Source organism: Rhinolophus ferrumequinum, chromosome 3, assembly GCF_004115265.2.
Source record: "Rhinolophus ferrumequinum isolate MPI-CBG mRhiFer1 chromosome 3, mRhiFer1_v1.p, whole genome shotgun sequence".
NCBI lineage: Eukaryota > Metazoa > Chordata > Mammalia > Chiroptera > Rhinolophidae > Rhinolophus > Rhinolophus ferrumequinum.
The window spans coordinates 79777841-79798950 of record NC_046286.1 but is presented as its reverse complement, the minus strand read 5'-3'; the positions used below and the strand labels follow the sequence as shown (position 1 = coordinate 79798950).

The following is a 21110-nucleotide window of genomic DNA, read 5'->3' as shown; positions in this document are numbered from 1 at the left end:
TTAAAACTGCACTAAGAATGCCAGAGTTAGTGAGAAAAATCAGATTCACGGCAGACCAGTCAAGCAATATGTAGCACTGTAACTAGCGCTCTAACAAAAGCAATAATAATTTTAACAAAAACATTAGCAGAATGCATTTCCGCTGGAATTTGCACTCAGTTTCAGTCAGCTTCTTTGACAGGAGCTCACGCTCACTCCTTTGAATTGTGGATCCATGAGTGCATTTGCTTCCAATAGAGATCAGTTTAATTAAGAAATTAAAAAAAAAAAAACAACAATCTAACCTAACACATGCCATTGATCATCAGTTAAAAATAAAATTTAACACAGAAGGAAATGACTGCAGCATTTTCATCTTCATTCTCAGCCTAACCAGATAGCTTAATACTGTGGAAAGTGTAGAGTTGTTTTCAAAACCACCAAAGCAACCACTACTGGTATTTCAGGAAGATTCCTAAGGTCTCCATATATTGCTAAGGCTTTTTCTTCAATTGTGAGGAAGTTTGCCATAATAACTTCAAAACATTAATGTGTTGGGGGAAAAGAAAATCACATAAAAATAACATGTAATTCTGAATTATACTAACATCACCCCACTATGTGCTAATTGAGTATGAGCTAATTTGTTATAGAAACACAACTGTATCCTCCATTTCTTTTGAGTCAGTTTTTATAAATCATATTTTTCTAGGAATTTGTGAAACCCATTTCACACAGGTTTTCAAATTTATTGGCATAGTTGTTCATAATGTGTTCTTATTACCTTTTTAATATTTACTGAATATGTAGTTATGAATTACTGCCTTTATTATTTTTTCCTTCTTTTTTTTTTTTGATATTCCACTGTTCTTTTTCTAACTTCTTAATTTTTATGGTTATTTAGTTGATTTTCAGTCTTCTTTTATAATATAAGCAATTAAGAGAAAAATTATCCCTTTAACTTATGCTTTAGCTAAAGCTTTCAAGCTGGCATACATTTTTTTCATTGTCCAGTCAAAGTAAATTCTAATTTGAATGTTTGATTCCTTCTTTAGTCAATAACGTAAAGTATGTTTTTTAATATCAAAGATAGGGATTTTTTTCTAGTTACCTTTTGTTATTTATCTCTAGCTTAATTGCTCAGGTAACATGATATGTATAATTTCAGTCCTTTCAAATTAGTTGAGACTTGACTTTATATCTCAATATTTCATCACGTTTTATAAATGTTTTGTGTATGCCTGAGAAGACTGTGTGCTCTGAAGTTTCATACATAAGTCTACATATTTTCATTAGATCTAGCTTATTTATAATTGTACTGATATTTAGTCTAGTTATTCTATCAATTGTTGATAGAACAATGTGTTAAAATCTACCACAAGGATTGTGGATTTTGTTTATTTTTCCTTGTACTTTGGTCATTTTTTTCCTTATAGATTTGAAGTCTGCTATTAAATTTAGATATATCATCATGGTAAATGGAAGTCTTTTTATTATTTATCCTTTTCACTACAAATGCTTTTGGCCTTAACATATTTAATGTTTGATATTAATAGAATGGTACAAACTTTGTTTTGGTTTATATTTGTTTGGAATGTGTTTTTCTATTTTCTTTAAAAATTTTCTGAATTTCTGTATTCTTGGTTTAAATGTGTCTCTTTTAAACAGCTTACATTTGGACTTTTCCATCAAATCTGATATATATATGTATATATTTTTTAAGAAGGAGATTTGTAGGAGATGAGGTCAAATAGAGAGCCAGAAGCTAGATCATGCACACCAAAGTTATATATGATTTTTGGTTTATATATGAAAAAAATAAATTATATCCTTACTCCACATCATACACAATTTCAGAAGGAGTAAAATCTTAAATATTAAAAATGAAACTTTAAAATTTCAGTAGAAAATATGGATAGATATTTTTCTGATTTTGAAATATGGAAGGATATTTGAAATAAAATCACAAGAAATATAAATGATTGATAAATTTAGCTATATGAAATAACTTTTATCAAAAATATCAGAGAAGAAAAAGGAAGGTTATCCACTGGCAGAATATATTTGCTACATATATAACTGATAAAAAGTTATTATTAATAATATAAAAAATAACTTCTATAAGTCAACAAGAAAAGGAAAATGTGCCAAAGAAATGACTGGATTTCACAAGAGAAACAATGAAGGATTATAAACATATGAAGAAATGTTCTACCTCACTGGTAATCAAGAAGATGCAACTCAAGACTGCAATGAAATACCAGTTTTCACACATTATATTGTCAAAAATTTAACTTTGACAATACCGTGTGTTGGATGTATGTCAATAGAATTTCTACATATTGTGAGAATGCAAACTAGGACAGCCATGCAGAAAGACAATTTATTTTTTGTGTTTGAAGTTGAATATTCATATTTTTGTGATTCTGCAATTATGTTTTCATCTATATTTCCAAAAAAAAAAAAAAAAAAGCAAATCTCTTGAATATATACACTGGGAAATTTGCATTGAAATATTCAAAATAGCATTCTTAGAAATGGTGTGGAGACCCAAGATGATGGTGTAGAAAAACACTGTATCTGCTTCCTTCCATTAATAAATTAAAATTACAACTAAATTATAGGACAATCAACCTGGATAACCATCTGAAGTCTGGCTGAACAGAAGTTTTATAACTAGGGATATAAAGAAGAAGCCACATTGAGACTGGTAGGGCAGGCAGAAAGGTACTAGTCCCAAACCTCCATATGGTAGATGAAAATTGAGAGGGATACCTCAGCCACAGAGGTTCCCCCTGGAGGAGCAAAGGACCCTAGCCCCACTCCAGGCTCCCCAGCTGGAATATGAGTGCTGGAAAGAAGAGCTCCCACAATATCTGGCTGTGAAACAGTGAGGGTTCCAACCATCGAGGAGGGATGGAATACGGCAGGAAAACCAGATATCTTCTTAAAGGATCCACACACAGACTCACTTGCTTGCAGGTATTCACCTTGGGCTCCTGCAAAGGGACAGTGACTCAGGGGGCATCAGAGGCATACTGGGAGAAGACTGAAATGTGTGGCTTTGAGGCCAGGGCTGGAGGACAGTTCCATTTTCCCTGGGAGGGGTCCTTCTCCTATGCAGCCTGCAGGAGGCTGCCATCTTTAATGTGTTGTGCCCTCCCCTATGCTTAAGCCCAAATCAGAAGCTGATTGGTCTGGTGAGCTCTGCATCTCTGCCCTGCTGACTCACTTGGATCCCACCCCACCCAACTCCCCCAACCCCAGAGGCACTTTCTTCCTGAGCAGCCAGCCTAGCTGCCATTGCACTCTTTCTTGGAAAAGTATCAGAGGCTGGCAGCCCTAGATGGGTGATGGCCCTAGGTGGGTGGTGACTGACCTATGTGTGCTCTGAGACTTTTGCTGAGTGGCTCCAGGCTCAGCACTGGCACCAAACCAGAATCTACATTAACCTGGTGACCACAACTCTTCCCACTAATGTGACTCCCTGAGACTCTGCCTCACCTAACTTGCATACCTCACAAGGCTTTATCAGCAGCTGAAACTTAAGGGAGCCAGCAGGTGGCAGCAGGTCTCACGGTGTTCTGGCTTTTTGCAGCGCTACCCCAGGCTGAGTACTGGTGGCAGCTGTCCTCGGTTCACAACATGGCACAGGTAGCAAAAAACTGCTAATAACTTTGTAGCTACTACCAGGTAGTCCCCAAACAGTCACAGGCAGTGGGTAACCCAGGCCTGCACTGCAGCCCCTCCCAAGAGGCCCAGAACCAACATACCTGGAGGTTGGTTCCATACCACAGCAGAGCACTGCCGAATAGCCCCACAAATGGCAGAGCCTGCTGGGGCAAATCCCACTCTGTGGGTAAGCTCTCCCCCACCTCCCCACAGAAGTCTGTAAGCTGTGGAATGGCCAAACCCCACAGACAGTCAGACTAAGGGTCAATTCCACCTATTGACATGCCAATAACAATCAACTAAGGCTCAACTATAACAGGAGGGTACACACAAACCACATAAAGGACATTCCTGGAGCACCTGAAGCAAGTGACCAGGGAGACTGTGCCAGGGCCCCACAGGGCACCTACTACATAAGACCACACGGCCAAGACTGGGAGATATAGTAGATCTAGCTCATACATAGAAACAAATACAAGGAGGCAGCCAAAATGAGGAATGAAAGAAATGCATTCCAAATAAAAGAACGGGAGAAAAAGCCAGAAAAAGAACTAAATGAAATGGGGGCAAGCAACCTACCAGAGACAGTTAAAAACAATGGTTATAAAGATGCTCAAGGAACTTAGTGAAAACATCCAATTGGAACAGCATAAAGGAAATAGAATGTCCAAAAAAATGAGGATAGTTTAAGAGACCTCTGGGACAACATCAAGTATAATAACATTCGTATCATATGAGTACCAGAAGGAGAAGAGAGAAAGCAAGGGATTGAGAACCTGTTTGAAGAAATAATAACTGAAAACTTTCTTAACCTGGTGAAAGAAATAGACATACAAGTCCAGGAAGTGCAAAGTCCCAAACAAGATGAACCCAAACAGGCACAAACCAAGACACATTATAATTAAAATGGCAAAGGTTACAGACAGAGAGAAACCTAAAAGCAGCAAGGAAAGACAACTAGTAACTTATAAGGGAGCCCCCATAAGATTGTCAGCTGATTTCTCAACAGAAACTTTGCAGGCCAGAAGGGATAGCACAAAATGTTCAAGGTGATGAAAAGCAAGGGCCTAGAACCAAGGGTACTCTACCTAGCAAAGCTCTTATTTAAAATTGAAGGAGAGATAAAGAGCTTCCCAGACAAAAAAAGCTAAAGGAGTTAATCACCACCAAACCAGTATTACAAGGAATGTTAGAGAGACTTCTCTAAGATGCAAAAAGAAAAAAGAGATCAAAATTATGAATAATAAAATGGCAGTAGCTACATTTCTATCACTAATTACTTTTAATGTAAATGGACTAAACTTTCCAATCAAAAGATATAAGAGGGCTGAATGGATAAGAAAACAAAACCTTTACATATTCTGCCTACAAGAGAATCCTTCAGATTAAAAGACACACGCAGAGACAGAAAGTAAAGAGATGATAAAAGATATTTCATGAAAATGGAAAACAACAAAATTTATAACAATATTTATACCAGACAAAATAGATTTTAAAACAAAGTCTATAACAAGAGACAAAGAAGGACCCAGTAATCCCACTTCGTGGAATTTACCCAAAGAAACCCAAAATGCTACTTTAAGGGATCGTGTGCATCCATATGTTCACTGCAGCATTGTTTACAATAGCCAAGATGTGGAGTCAGCCTGCATGTCCGTCAATAGAAGAATAGATAAAGAGTAGGTGGTACATACATAGAATGAAATATTACTTGGCCATGGAAGGGAATGGGTTCTTGTTACCTGCCATGGCATGGAAGGAGGTGGAGGGTTATCATGCTGAGTAGAGTATTCCAGACAGAGAAAGACAGATGCAGTGTGATTTGGTTTATTTGTGGAATCTAAAGAACAAAATAAACAAAACGGAAACAAATTCATAGATACAGAAAACATTTTGATGGCTCCCTGACGTGAGGGAGGTTGGGAGTGTGGGTGAAAAAAGGGGAAGAGATTAAGAAGTACAACTGGTTGTTACAAAACAGTTATGGGGATGTAGGGTATAGCATAAGGAATATAGTCAATAACATTGTAATAACTATGTATGGTGTCAGATGGGTACTAGATTTGTTGGGATGATAGATGGGAGGGGGTTGGGGACAGGGTGAAAAAGTTTAAGGGACTAATAAATACAAATTGGATATTACAAAATAGTCATGGGGATGTAAAGTAAACCATAGGAAACATAGTCGATAATATGGTAATAACTATGTATAGTGCTAGGTGGGTACTAGACTAGTCAGGGGATCACTTCTTTTAAATTATATAAATGTCTAACCACTGTGCTATACACCTGAAATTAATATCATATAATATTGAAAAATTAAAAAGTGTTGGGTGGGAAAGTAAAGGGCAATAAGAGTTCTAAATTTCCAGGTATAAAACAAGTAAGTCATGGGGATGTAATGTACAGAATAGGGAATATAGTCAATAATATTGCGATAGCGTGGTACAGTGTCAGATGGTTGCTGGACTTATGGTGATTACTTCTTTAGGAATATAAATGTTTAATAACTATGGTGTACCCCTGAAACTCTATACTATTTTCTGTTAGCTATGTTTTTAATAAAAATCTTTAAAAAGATCATTCTTCAAAATAGCAAAAAAGCTGGAAATAATTCAAATATTCATTGATAAGAGAAAAGATAAAAAAAATCATCATAGGGCAGTGAAAATTAATGAACTATAGCTACATATGGTATTGAGTGGAAAAATAAGAGCAAAACAAATTACAAAAGACAACAAAGAGCATAATACCATTTTATAGAGTTCTAAAAACAATTAAGCCCAACAACTTGTTATACAAATATATGTGATAAATCTATTAAAAGAATACAAAAAGAAACATAAAATTCAAGGTAGTAGCTACCTGAGGTAATGGGAAGAAAGCAGCAACCAGGTGCATGTAACATACTGTCAACCTAGTTCACAGGCAAGGGGAGCTACGTTACAAACAAATGAAGAAACAAGCAAGTCATGTGGCATAACTGATTCATTCAAGTTCCACATACATGAGTTCCAATTTAAAAAGTGAACACTTGTGCTAGTGATATATCCCTTTTCTCCAGGCTGAGGTACAAAATAACATCATATCCCTGTATTATTTAAATTAATTAGCTAGCTTTCCCTTTTCCCTTTTGGGTCTTTTATATTCTCTGGGGACTAAATCCAAAGATTCAGTTCTTGGCTGCCACAAGGTGTCACTATTAAAAATAGGGGATGGTAGATGAGGGTAAAAGGGATCAAATATATGGTGATGGAAGAACTGACCCTGGGTGGTGAACACACAATGTGATATACAGATGATGTATTACAGAATTGCACACTTGAAACCTATGTAATTTTACTAACAATTGTCACCCCAATAAACTTGAATTAAAAAAAAAAAGAGTGGCCACCCAGCTGGAATATGATGCCATTCCATCCATAATGGTGTGGAGACGTGGCTATGAGGGGAAGCTGCAGTTTCTAAGGGCTTAGAAAGGAGTGAGTGGGTGCTCCTTACATTTATATATACCAAAGAACTCTTACTTTCAAATCTTGCCCTCAGGATTAGAGAGGCTGGTGCAGAAGAGTTTTCAAGGCTTAGCCACATATCATTTCTAGGATTTGCTGTTGACTCTGTATCATCATTCCTCTTTCTACTGGTCCTCATAGTTATTCCCAATCAGGAAAGCCCTCGTGTCCTTTCTTGCCAGTGGATCTAAAATGGCATTGTGGGGACAGAGCCAGGAGTGCAGTTTCCAGGCTCTTGGCCTCACGTGGAAAGGTGCTGGCTCAGGTAGTAAATGGTCATCAACTGTGATTGGGGCCATCAGTTGTGGCTAGTTGGCCGTCAGCTGTAACCAGTGAGCCATTGGCCACTAATGTAATTGTGGTGGCTACGCTAGCAGGAAATGGGGGCTAGCAAGGAGATGATGGCTGAGCTAGCAAGCACGGATTGCAGTTAGCACAGTGGATTGCAGTTAGCAAATGGGGTTGGTTGGCAGAGAGAAGTGGACGGCAGGTTGTGGATCATGTGGCTCCTGCCTCCTGTGTCTCCAACCCAGTTGCCAGCGAGAATATAGTGGTATGATTCCCCTATCTATGGCTCCGTGGGTGTTCCTGTTCGGCCTCACCATATCCTGCGCTCTTATGTGGGGAGCGGGACCAGAGACCCTGCCTGACACCCTGCACGACAGGCATTTTCAGGTTAGTAGATATACTCTAATATATTCTAACATTGAAACTCAAAAGGCAAGAAGACAAAAACTCATTGCTTTTGCTCCACACTGCCTCCTTAGCTCTTTAAAAATAACAATTTAAGTTCTACTGACTTACTGTCCCCCCCAGAAGAGATAGAAGTTACTAGCAACTTGTGAGTAGAACATCTTCTACTACTAAAAAAATAGCAAACTGTGCTAATATTTATAAAACTTCCTTTTAAAATACTTTCACATACATTTTCTCGTCATATCCTAATGTAAATATGAATATGTTCTGAAATGAAAAGATTCATTTTTTTTAGTTACTCTTCTTCATCTTCAAAAAGAGCCCCTGAGAAAGACTGAGCGAGGACCAGCTATATAATTTGTGAGGACCATGGCAAAGTGAACATGCAGAGTCCTTTCTTAAAAAAATATTATTAAGAATTTCAAGAGGGTGACTGCAAAGCATTAAACCCAGTGTGGGCCTTTTGGAGTTCAAGTCTCTGTGTGACTGAACAAACTGCCTGCCCATGCAGCAGCCCTGAGCCATACTGACCTAGATCACAGAGAGTAGGTATAATTATAATTAAGCAGGACCCTGATATCTTCTAGTGACCAGTATTATATTTCATCTACATCTGGGATGTGTTGCCTCCCAAGGCTGTCCCATCGCTGTAAAATGAGCTTTCACATTTTACAAGAACAGAAACAAAAAAGGAAACCCTTCAATATATGAGTAGATGGAGGCCAATCGCATCTGAGAAGATTTTGGCATAGTCATGTGAGGTCCTTGAAGAGGTAACGATTATGGCCTTTCTTCCAGGTCTAAGAGGGTTGATGAAATTTATTCTTTTAGTCACATTTATATAAAAGAAGAAAGAACAAACCAATGGGTGGTAAGGCCTCTTCTCAGTGACTGGAATGTGAGACAAAATATGGAGTATGACAGTCTTAGATTTTCCTAAAGAGATGGAAGACACATATCCATTTTTTTTACCTGAACCACTAATCCCATCCATGTGTGGTTGGGATCAGGTTCTTTAGGGCCACCTGTAACCTAGTAGTTCAGATTTGCTGTACAGTCGGTATATAATAGCAGATTTAGAGCCTGCAGTGTTGCAGGTGATGAAAATTCAGGTAAGCAGAGACTCCTGAGAGGATGGAGGGATTTAGGCTCATTAAGCTGTTAAACTTTAGAAAGGCAGGGTTTATTTTTGCTTTTTTTTTTTTTTAACTTTTCAGACTAATTCCCTTGAGACTAATTGTTAAGTTATTGAACAGCACAATTTACATAGTTCAGGTTTTTCTAGTTCAATATAAGCATTCACAGTAGTCAGAAAGAAACAAAGAAATAAAGTTTCCTCAGTAAGGACAATGGCATCTTCTACAGTGCAAGAGGTATGTGGAGAAGGGATTAAGGACAGATCTCTGTTTTCCTTGAGGTTTTCTTATAAAATAAATTGTCACCTATAGTAGCATTGCTGGTACATTAAATCACCTTTTTTTTTTTTTTTTTTTTTTTTGCATTTTTGTCATGTGCAGAGAGAATGTGTATGTAGGAATGTGGAAGTTTACAGGCACATGACTTACTTCGGATTTGTAATGAAAGGTAGAGCCTTTTAAATATGTGAACAGGATAATCTGCTGCCTTTTGGCCGTACAACATGTTTTCTGAGAAGAGGATTTACAGTCCTGGCAAAGGTTACATGTTCAAGTGCCTGAGTAAAGTATTTATCACTACTACTAGTGTTCTCCAAAGTGAATCAGAGCGCTAAGGGAGTTACCTGGAGTTTCTACATACAATCCCATGCCTTTGCTTTCTTAGGGGAAAACTGTTCTGGTCAAATGTATCATTGGATGTGGTGTTTATCCTCATAAAGAAGGAGAGGAAAGTCACCTTTGAAGAGCTCTCTCTATATCAGGCATTGTACTAAAGCTGTTTATATGTATTACTAAATATGTTAAGATTCATCAACATTTAATATTTGATAGAAATTTAACTGAAAGAAATCAATAGCTTGATTTCAAGGCATAAGCTTTAATGTAAGGAAAGAATGATTAGCAGGGATAAAGACTTTGTAAAGCACCTTAAAAGTTTAAAAAGTGCTTGTTAAAGCAGAGGAATATTTAATATGAAAGGACTTAACAAATTTAATAAGGTAAAAAGAAATGAGATCACATTAGAAAAATCAGAAAATTCTTTATTATGATGGTGATGGTCCTACAATTTAATCATTTTCTGGGGGGAATGTAGAAGATAATTTTATTTTAACAATTTAGTAGAATAAAGTTTAGGTTAGGTATTTATTCATAAGCTGAATGGGCAAGCAATTCATCATGTTGCAAATCTTTAATTTTTGTGCTTTTTCAAAAACATAGTGGTAATAGAGAAAAGACCAAATTTTCCATTTAATTCTGTTGCAATCTTTGTATCTATATGTTTGTATTAACAGGTTTAAAAATAGAAAAAAAAAAGATACTTGAAGAATATAGTCTTGAAAATACTATTTTATGCATTTGGCTTTCACAATCAATTTGAAAGGTGTGGAGGATATGGCTATTGAAAGGTTTAAACTGATGATGGATGTCATGTGCAAGGAACATGCCAAATACAGCACGGAGAATGAGGAACACAATTTACTTAAAAGTACTGTTTGATGAGCTCACCAAATAGTCATCTAAAGTGTCCCTTCCTGCTCTATGGCGAGTTTACGAGGAATACAAATACGAGTGTATGAGTCATATAATGTGCTTCAAAGAATTTTATTATAGTTCTTTGAGTTGATTAATTAAAGTTGGTTAATTAAAGTTCCTGAATGCTAAAAGAGAGGGGAGTCAAGCTCCAGACCCTATGATTTGAAGTTTAGGAGAATTGAGTAAGACTTTTCCAAAAGTGGGATGGTAGGGTGATTAATAATATCACTTAGCCAGGAACACAAAGAAATTTACAACTAAATCTTAAAATGTACTATTGTTGTGGCGTTGCTTTTAACACAAGGATATTGTGTGTGTTTGTGTATGCCACTGTCATTGAAGTGAAATTATTTGCTATTTCTCTTAGATTTACTGTCCAAGAAGTAAAGTGATTTAAAAATAAACCAACAAAATTTTCTTTGGCTCTCCTCTGCTTTTTAATGAGCATACTGAAGGTGATTTGAGCCTTCCCATTTCTTAAGACTGTCATTTTCTTTTAGTATTTTCTTCTGTGATGATGCTTAACTGGTTAATATGTGGCGAATAAGGAATAACAAGCAGCTGGAAAGCTTGGTACCAAGATAGGGGCAAAGTCCTTGCCTGCCTACCTTTCTCCTCCTACCTTTGTTTCTGGGTGGATACTGGCTAAAAATACTGGCTTTGGGGACAACAATAAAATTAGAAAGCCTCTCTTCCACTCTATCCTCAACTTAACCCCCAATTTTTTCTGTTGTGTTTTAGACACCTTGAGAGTAGCTTTCAAAGGTCCCCTAACAACCTCATGTCTTTTCTTCACTCTTCCTTTTTCTTGGAATATGCTCTTTCTCTTCTGTTCAAATTCCACTCACTCACTGAGAGCCAAATCAAAAATCCCACCCTCACTAGAACATTCTTATCTACCCCACCCTGAAATTCTCTTGTCCATTTTTGATCTTTGATTTCACATTTTGGCTAGACCTCTCTGGTCAATTAATTACCACTGTTGCTTTTTATCTGTGGTGCAGAATCGTTTAGGTTTTAGGTGTTGATGTGTGTTGTCTCTTCAGCTGTTTTGTCTCTTCAGCCAGGGACCAGTTCACTCTTTCTTGTTCCTTTCATTGTGTCCTGTATATTGTGAGCATTCAATAAACAGTTATGTGTGGTGGTTCTGTTACATCACAGAGGCTGAGAACTTACTGGTTTATCTATCAGTAATTGGTCAAGTCTAACACGTATGAAGTCGTTGATGGCCAAAGCCTTTCTGCAATATTAATAGTTATGCTTTGCAGTTGGATAGTGCATTTTTCCCTAATGTACATTAAAATAGAAAGCTATTCTGTTCCATGAACCTGTTACATTCCAAATATACATGTAACGTGGTAGCATGCCGATTTTTATATGCAAAATGGATATACTGGGCCCACACAAAGAGAGCATGTGCTGCTTGTTTTTCTTGTAGTGGAGATGGCTTACTTTCCTAAAACTCACTAACCACCTGTTCCTCCTCTGTGTGACCTCCACACAGGAATTCGCTAGGCTGTCATTACTGTCTGTTGTGCATTGTAGGGATCCAAGGAGAGGCACTGGGGAGGTGCACTTGCTCTTCACAAAGAAGTGAGGGTGGTCCATCTTTGGTCTTTGCCCATCTCTGACTTAGCTGCTCTGGCTGGTGAGATGCTTAGCAAGTCTCCATGATTGACTGAAAAGGATGATTCTACTAGATCATTAGACAACTTTAAATGATTCTTCCCCTTTCAATCAAACTTAGCATGAAAAAATGAAGCATGGTGAAAATAACTGAACAGATGAATAAACTATTTTCAAATAATAACCTCTTGGTCCCACAAGTCAATAGACCCCAATCAAATCAGATCTGAGTATGTGTTCACTCATTTGAAGAAGAAGTGAATGTATTGTTTAACAGATATATAGTCTCCCTATGTACACAAGGAGGATCAATTAATTGTAATAAGTTCAATAATAAATTTATTCTTCCTCCTCTTCCTCCTTTTTCAATTTCAGGCCCTGACAGAAAGTAAGAGCTTACTAAATGTTGGCAGTATAATTTGAATAAAGGAAAGTATAAAGAAACAATGATCATTTAAACTCATTAGGGTAGAATTCTCTGACATTGCAAATAAAGATTAAGATAAATGAGAAAGGTCATAAGTACTATTTCAGCATAGATTATCTTCCTTGAGTCTTATATGTCTTTCTTGAGTTTTTCTATGAAAACTACATAAAACATAAGACTATTTTATCTATTGCCTGACAAAATTCCATGTGTTTTGCTTTTCTCTGAAGGAAACATTCAATTGCTCTGAATATGGAAATGGATCTTGCCCAGAGAACAAAAGGCCACTGGGTGTCCGAGTTGCCATGTATTCATTTATGGTGGGAGCCATATTCATCACGGTGTTTGGCAATCTTGCCATGATAATTTCCATTTCCTTCTTCAAGCAGCTTCATACACCAACCAACTTCCTCATCCTCTCCATGGCAGTTACTGATTTCCTCCTGGGATTCACCATTATGCCTTACAGTATGATCAGATCCGTGGAGAATTGCTGGTATTTTGGGCTTACATTTTGCAAGATTCATTATAGTTTTGATCTGATGCTTAGCATAACCTCCATCTTCCATCTTTGTTCAGTGGCCATCGACAGATTTTATGCTATCTGTTACCCTTTACGTTATTCCACCAAAATGACGATTCCTGTCATTAAACGGTTGTTACTTCTCTGTTGGTCAATCCCAGGAGCATTTGCATTCGGGGTGGTCTTCTCAGAGGCCTATGCTGATGGAATAGAGGGTTATGATATCTTGGTCGCTTGTTCCAGTTCTTGCCCAGTGATGTTCAACAAGCTATGGGGGACCACCTTGTTTATGGCAGGTTTCTTCACTCCTGGGTCTGTGATGGTGGGGATTTATGGCAAAATTTTTGCAGTATCTAGAAAACATGCTTGTGCAATCAGTAACTTACCAGAAAATCAAAATAATCAAATGAAGAAAGACAAAAAAGCAGCCAAAACTTTAGGAATAGTGATGGGTGTTTTCTTATTATGTTGGTTTCCCTGTTTCTTCACAATTTTATTGGATCCCTTTATGAACTTCTCTACTCCTGTAGTTTTGTTTGATGCTTTGACATGGTTTGGCTATTTCAATTCCACATGTAATCCCTTAATATATGGTTTCTTCTATCCCTGGTTTCGCAAAGCACTTAAGTACATTTTACTAGGTAAAATTTTCAGCTCACATTTCCATAACACTAATTTGTTTATTCAAAAAGAAACTGAATAGACTTGCTCTGTGGGAGTGAGTTGAAGAAAAAGAACTGGAACTTAGAAGAATGAAGTCACTTAAAGTGTGTGTGTGAGGTTTTGGCTACTATGGAAAACTCTTCATTTGTAAGACTTGAGGGGGAAAAAAAAGGAATCTTCTTTTCAGAATACTTCATATGCCTACTACTTCCAGGTAGAGAAAAAATAATGTTAGAAAGGTGGACAGAAGACGAGGAAAAGCTAGGACTAGGGTGAAGAGGACACACAAACCTTTTATACTATTTGAAAGGGATCCAAACACCAGCTGAACTTGAGGACAGCTATCCACTTATCACCACACACACTTTGTGTGATATTTCCATGTATTTCTTCTTCCTCAGTGTCTGACCAGATGTATTTTGAAGCATCAACAACAAAAACTTATAGGTAAGTAAATCTGGAAATAACAATTTCAGAAACATATTCTCTCAGGAATCATTGGTTAGCTGAGAATTAAGACTTTACTAGATTTTACTGTTGTGAGATTAAACACTTTTTAAATGAAAGAAGAAATGGAAACTGTAACTGAGGCCACATATCCAAGAAATGTGTTCATTCATGTATCATCTTAATCATAGCAGTTGGCAATTTCTATTTTATTAGCGGGAATATTCTATTTGGTGCCTTCTTTTCTTCCTCAGGTTTATCCATATTTTGCATTGCTACTTGGTGCCCTGATTTTTAATAAATGTAAAGTATATACCCTAAAAAGTTGCATTTGAATCCATCACTCCTTTTTGCTTAATATTTATACATATGTGTTTGAATAATAGAATAATATGAGAAGGAAACAAAAAAGAAAACTAGTATTTATTAGGAGGGGATGCCTCTGGGTCCCGGAAAATTTATACTGTGTTTGTTATTCAGTGTCTTTTTAACTGTAAGTTGAGACGCATTAACAACTTGTGGAATTGGTTTAGTGGTCATCAACCAGCGGTATGCTGGAAAAACCTGGCTCTGGAAAAAAAAAACAACCCTTGATTTGTAGAATTTGATGATTTTCTTTGTGTATATATATTATGTATATGTATAATATATATTATATATATGTATATTTAAAAATTCTTCATTTAGCTGATTTCAAGCTATGAATGTAATGTCAACTAGCTCTCAAAATTTTTGAAAAGTTAACCTATTCTTGCAAGTGGGCATGTGTGGTTCCAGTATACTACTTCAAATAATATTTTTAATGAAAAGCAAACTAGAATAGAAGAAAATAATCTCAAATCTATCACTTGCACTGAGAGTAAATATTGCCTTATGAATATTTAATTTTAGTTATATACACGTATATGCTTATACATGTGTTTTTGCATTTGTAAGTAAACTGTTTCAATAAAATATTTTTGTTTGTTTTCTTCAACTTCAGTATTTCAATAACTAAATTGATAATGTTTTCCTCTTTGTGGCAAAGTTTATGTAATTTCCCGCAAATTTACTTTGACCTTAGTCCATTGCACAGATCACAGTTTAGCAATGCCCTTTCAGCTGTCAGCTTAAGCATTAGTCTTGTTTGGCTGCCCAAAGATGGGCCTACACATATTGTGGGTGGACCTTCTACCGCCCTTCTCTCCTCGCTGGCCTGCTGTTGGATTGTTTCCTTCCCCTTACAGCCTATATAGGGTAGAGATGAAAGAGAGGACCTTCTTTGAAATGATGAAAGAGACTACAGGTACAAACTAAATGGAGAAAATTATTTTCCAAGAACAGAGAAATTAAAGCCAGGTGTTTTATGAGATCTAATGTGGTGTGTTGGATAATATTGAGATTTTTGGTTTGTTTGTTTTTTTGTTTTTTTCAGTAATTCTTCTTAATGAAATGATTATGTTTTGGTATTTAAACACACACACACAGACTTTCTCTTTTTATTTTAAAAGACCAATTGCTAAGAAGTAAGTAAAATAGATTTTAGCCTTACTGTAGAGTAGAATGATTTTGAGTTAATATTTATTAAATTTTCCTCTCAATTCATTAACATATGACAATAGAAAATAAAACTAAATAGCATGGTGTAAGGTTGCCTGTTGACATTTGTTGGAAAACAGTTTATGACTGTCCTATTTACAGAATGATGATGTTTGTGATGATGGTTATTGTTTATGCTGGTGGTTATAGAGGAGATAAAAATTTGGCAGCCCTATGTGGGCCATAAAATTTCTTATAATACTTCTCTCTTTCTATTAGAATCCTATCTGTACTTTAAAACATCATTCAAATAACTTCTCTGTAAAGTTCTGCTCAGTTATTCCCCTTTCACTGAAATATAATTTTCTCTGTTCTTTTTCATGGCACATTTTAGTTTTATAGTGTGGTCGTCCTGCCCAGTTTGCTAGTGAAAGAGTGATTAAGCCTCCTATCTACTTCTGCTTTCCATCATTCATCCTGCTTCATTTCCCAGGGTTAATAAAGTAATATCTCCACACCCAGAATTTTATAGGAAGTTACAGATGAGAAAAAAGGACCTGGGGAAATTAGTAACTTTTCCCAGATTATACAACCAATTGTAGAAGTAGGACTAGAACCCAGCTCCCATGATTTCTCACTTGGTGTTCTTTGTTTACTGAACTATTTTTTTTTTTTTTTTTTTTTTAAGATTTGTGACACTCACTTTTTTCCCTTTTTTTTTTTTTTTTTTTAAACTAAGGGTTTTAGTCAAATTGGTCAAATCACTGAACCAAAAGGAAATTCTTCCCACCCACCCCAAAATGTTCTCAATATATTCAGGAATCAAAGTATAAACAGAAATGTTTTATGATTCAGACAATTATTCTTCATTTGGATATCAGCCAGCATTTAATTCAGCCTACACATGTCTGCATAATTTTAATATATAGAAGATTCAGTACCTATCTTTCCAAAATGAAACCCAAGTGACTATGAAATCACTATGAAATATTGTCCTTCATTTGGGAAAAAGAAACAAAAAACTATCTGGAACATTAAAAATACAAAGAATATTTCAATATCCCCCAGGAAAGAGAGATAAAAGAACAATTCCATTGGGGCTCTGCAGTTAGTTCCTCTCTCGGAGCTCCTGGATCTGAGTTCTTCACTCCAGTTCTCTTGAGAGCAGAAGCAAACTTATATGAATCAGATATCTTAATCATCAACATAACACATTTTAGAGTTTCCTTGACCTCATGCCTGCAAAGCCATCAGAAGAGAAGCAATGATTCACAACTAGCTTTTCAGGAGAGGGAAGGTACTGGGTCAATAAAAAGAACAGGAAATGTATTTATCTTTTAATTGTTGATTTGTTCTCTTTTTGAAAATAACCGAATAGTGATAATTAAATTTTAAAGAGAACAAGAAATTGTTACAAATAGGATGCAATAGAGAAGGCAGGTTTTGTTTGTTTGTTTGTTTTCTTGACTGGGAAAGAATTATTACAATAGTTAAGTGAAAGAAATGTTTTAAATTTTCCATCAAAATTTGTTTGGCAGTTTATACATTTCTATGTAGTGTCAATATAAAAAATGTTTTTGCAAAGTATAAGAACTATGAAAAACATGATTTAGTGAATGGAAGGTACTTACAAATTTCAATACACTCGTCCCTTTGATATTATAATCTTAATTTAAAAATCCTGTTACATACTATTTAATTCACTGCCAGATACTACATATTTTCATTTTTGATTTTTTTTCTCTTGCAAGCAGCATTTACTGAAGATACTCTGTTTCTCTTTACTCCTTAAGTTATTCACTCATTTCAGATACAAAGAGGACCCAAAAAAAATGAAGTTTCTCTGTTGTCAAGAACTGTTCTTCTCCAATTCAGTGGGCGTACAAATAACGTATGTATCTTGCTAAGAATTACATTTTGGGATGGGTCTGAGATTTTTTTCATTTCCAAAAATGTTCCCGGGAGATGATGTGGCTGGTCTATGAACCATATGGTGATTAGCAAGGACTAGATGGGAGAAACTACAAGCAGAAAAAGCCATAGACTTTCTTGTTGCCCAAATAGATCAGAAATGAACTGTTGCCCATTATTAGAGATGGTGAGAGGTGGTGGGAGGTTTACTGGAACAGGGGCCAAAAGACCTGGATTATAATGTTGGTTCCATTATAAACCTTTGTTATTTCATGTATGTGAAACTGTTAGGGGGATGCAATGGAAATGTGACTTTTAAATAATTTAGAAATTTTAAGACACCCAGAATTTTTATTGTTAACTGGGTTTCATTTGGAATGCTCTTTGTTTTGAAAGGGGGGTTATTAGCTACTTTCTGAGCAGTACTTACTGTTTTCCTAATACTTTCGTCTTTCCCAAACCGAATGTCTTTTATACCATGAGAAAAGATGCCTATTAATTAGGTTGTGTTGGCATTAATTTCTTCTCATTTAAGTCAACGGGCCGTTACTGCTTCCCTGCTATGTATCATACCTGGCTCTCTTTGTTAAGTGTTTCAAGAGTTAGACGGTTAATGGGATATTGTCTCAGTAACTGTAAATTTCTTGAGAAATTTACGGTTAGGTTAAGATAAGGCAGTTTTAAAAAGAGTGCTGTGCCAGTAGGAAGGAAACAAAAGTATTTGAAATCAAAGTCAACTGTAAGATAAGGAAGTAGAACCCCCTGTCTCTAAGATCTTTGGCCACCCCAATAGTCTATAATACTATGACATTAACTCCAACTGGGAGAGTCAAAAAAGGTTTCTGGAAAAAAAAAAGATATTTGAACTGAGCATTGAAGGGGTCAGAGGTGAAGGGCCTGACAATCATGTGGAGGAAAGGGAGTGGGCCCAGCCATAGAGTGGGCATTTGCAGGGCAATGTAGAGACCTCTGAGGCCAACGGTGGCTGGAGTTTTGTAGACTGAAGGGAGGAAAGGTTACAGTCAGGGTTTCCATACAAACAGATGCTGAAAGATACGTTTATAATATGCAAGACTGTACTCTGATGTTCTAGCCAAGGTGTGTTTTTCCAAACCCTTTTCTTTGTATCCACCAAAACTAAGTATAAGTGGTCTTGATAAAAGATTTATTTAGATTAGTTCCTCTTGGGCCCTCTACTTCTAACATATTGTTTGATATTTAGTTTTAGTAAAGATTCTTCTCTTCTAGTTTTCAAATAATTCTATAGTTTATAGCTAATTACAAAAAGGTACTTTGCTTTGGTTTTCATTTTCACTCTCCTTTCTGCCTCTGTTCTCTGAAATGGAGGTTGTTCTGCCTGTTCTGGGAGTGTATTTACTGCCACTTGCTCCCAGCTGCTTTTAAGAAGACAACGTTATCAAGATTTCATCTCTGCTCACTGTCAATGGCCATGTGGTTTTATAAGGCTTACTTATGAATAGTGAGCTATTTGAAGTAAATCAGTCATTTACAGGTCACATATTATTTTCACGTTTTGATGTGACCATGTGTAAACTACTATAGATAGTTACAAAGTAGATTTATAGAAAAAAACCTTTTTCTTCTGTTTATCTAAGTTTCCAGTGCTATATTTGAATACTGTCAACTTACTGTCATTCCTAAAATGGCTTCCAAGTAGTCTTTGTTATTATAATCTTTAAATATTCGTTAGTGTCCATATTAGATATTAGAAAATTAACCAGAAAAGATCCAGTATGATGAATTTTTATAAATTTCAAAACTTTGCTTCTCTCTTTTATACTGCAGTCCCCATTTATACATTTATAATAAAACGCTAGTCTAAATTCTGAAATTACTCATGAAATTGTACCATCAGCCTTTATTTTTTTTTTGTTTCACAAGTTTAATCAAAAATTAACACAAAGCTTCCCTTTGGATGGACTTTGCTTTTAGGCTAAGAATTATTTGGGAACTTTAAAATTTATATTTGACATCTCATAGGTTTAAGATCAATTTTTAATAGATTATAAAATCTGACATTATCTTCTGACCTGTGGTAAGAGAAATGATGGAATGATCATGGTTAATGTTAGTACCAGGTCTTTAAATTGGCCTTGGTTTCCTCTTACTTGGCATACCATGAGCAGGCATTAAGAAGTGGTCAGAGAAGTGGTCAACTTTGAAATTTGATGTAGTTCTCTTAAGCAGTTATCTAATCAGCTGAAATACTTTAGACGTTAGCCTTAAATTTCAGGAAGCATGGGACAATCAGAATTTAAGAAGAAAAAGAAAGCACATTATTTATGGACATTATCCAAATGTGTGCTCAAATTTAGAAAACTTTATCATTTGCTTCTTGTTACATTTCATTTCAGTCAGTTCATTAAAGAACAATAACATTAATTGTTCCTATCTTCCTTTGCCAATTTCTTACTTGATGTTTTTTTCAACAAATAAAAATGAGAAAAATCATAATTTGGATTCATTTATATGTCTGTACATACATACATAGGTGGTCATGTCAATTTTAAGTTCTTTACCTGAGTAGTTCAGTTCTAGAAGAGGGGAATGTGTTTTATAGTAACGGTGGCACTTGTGTTAGTTGGTCCCTGACAGATAGCACATGAAAATATTTACCCACTTCTGTCAGAACCACGGATAGTAAATTTCCATTTTCTACTATATCTTGTGCGTCATTTATATTTTAAGGTTTTGAAAATTTGATTCTTATCCTAGAGTTTGCTGTTGGGCACCTCTCCCTCCTACTGAAATGAATGTGTTCAGGCTATTGAAGTTTTTCTTCAGTAAGCTTTAGCTCCATGATATACTCTTACATGTAAAATCCTCCTCTTTGTAAATGTATGGGACTGGAGATATGACAATCTTTTTTATCAGCCAATGCTTGAAACTGAAATTTGAGGGAAAAAAGGGAAAAGATTTCAATGAGAAATTATTAATGTTTAAACATTTTTGGCATACAAAATGGTAATTTCATAGCAGCTTGGTGGTTCCACACAATGGATTACATGGAAGATTCAAAAAGGGCAAAATTGAAGGCAATGCCATACTTCTTATGAGGAAAAGCAGGCAGGAAGGTAGGAGTAATACTAATGGTATTATATATCTTCACAATTTCCAAACTCATAAGCAAGTTATAAAATAAAAGTTGATTTTGAAATCAGTTATTTGGAAGTCAGAATATAGTTTTCCAAAAGATTATTGTTAATTTTTTTTAACTTGGTTAATATGTGTTTCACTGAGTGCTTACTACGTAAATGCCATGCTGTTCATACATTATCTCTGATCTTTAAATCAAACATGTAAAATAGGGTATATTATCCTTATTTTATAAAGGAGAAACGGAAACTCAAGGACATTTGTCCAAAATGATGTGGTTAATAAGTGCTGGAACCAATGGTCAGACAGGCCTGTCTGATTTCAAAGCCATACTGTGGAATGTAAGATAG

At 35.8% G+C, this 21110-nt stretch overlaps 2 protein-coding genes across 5 annotated transcripts in view; both read left to right on the top strand.

Annotated features, from left to right (window-relative positions):
* The window catches only part of LOC117019053 (pantetheinase-like), an 84198-nt gene that overhangs the window by 49046 nt on the left and 14042 nt on the right, over positions 1-21110 (top strand). For 2 of the 4 annotated variants that reach the window (XM_033100405.1, XM_033100432.1), the window contains exon 9: positions 14169-14214. The exons of 1 other annotated variant lie outside the window; for it this stretch is intronic. In XM_033100405.1, the coding sequence (XP_032956296.1) occupies positions 14169-14214 (46 nt within the window). Of the gene's footprint in view, positions 1-14168; positions 14215-17542; positions 17624-21110 lie in introns of all 4 variants that reach the window. One more of the 4 variants, XM_033100415.1, reaches the window with a different exon arrangement.
* LOC117019090 (trace amine-associated receptor 2) lies at positions 12872-13840 on the top strand. The gene has a single exon (XM_033100509.1). It carries the CDS (start codon positions 12887-12889, stop codon positions 13805-13807), a length of 921 nt encoding a protein of 306 aa, XP_032956400.1. The 5' UTR covers positions 12872-12886; the 3' UTR covers positions 13808-13840.

Coding starts and splice junctions, on each gene's coding strand:
- LOC117019090 (XM_033100509.1), top strand. CDS start 12,887: ATGTATTCATTTATGGTGGGAGCCATATTCATCACGGTGTTTGGCAAT.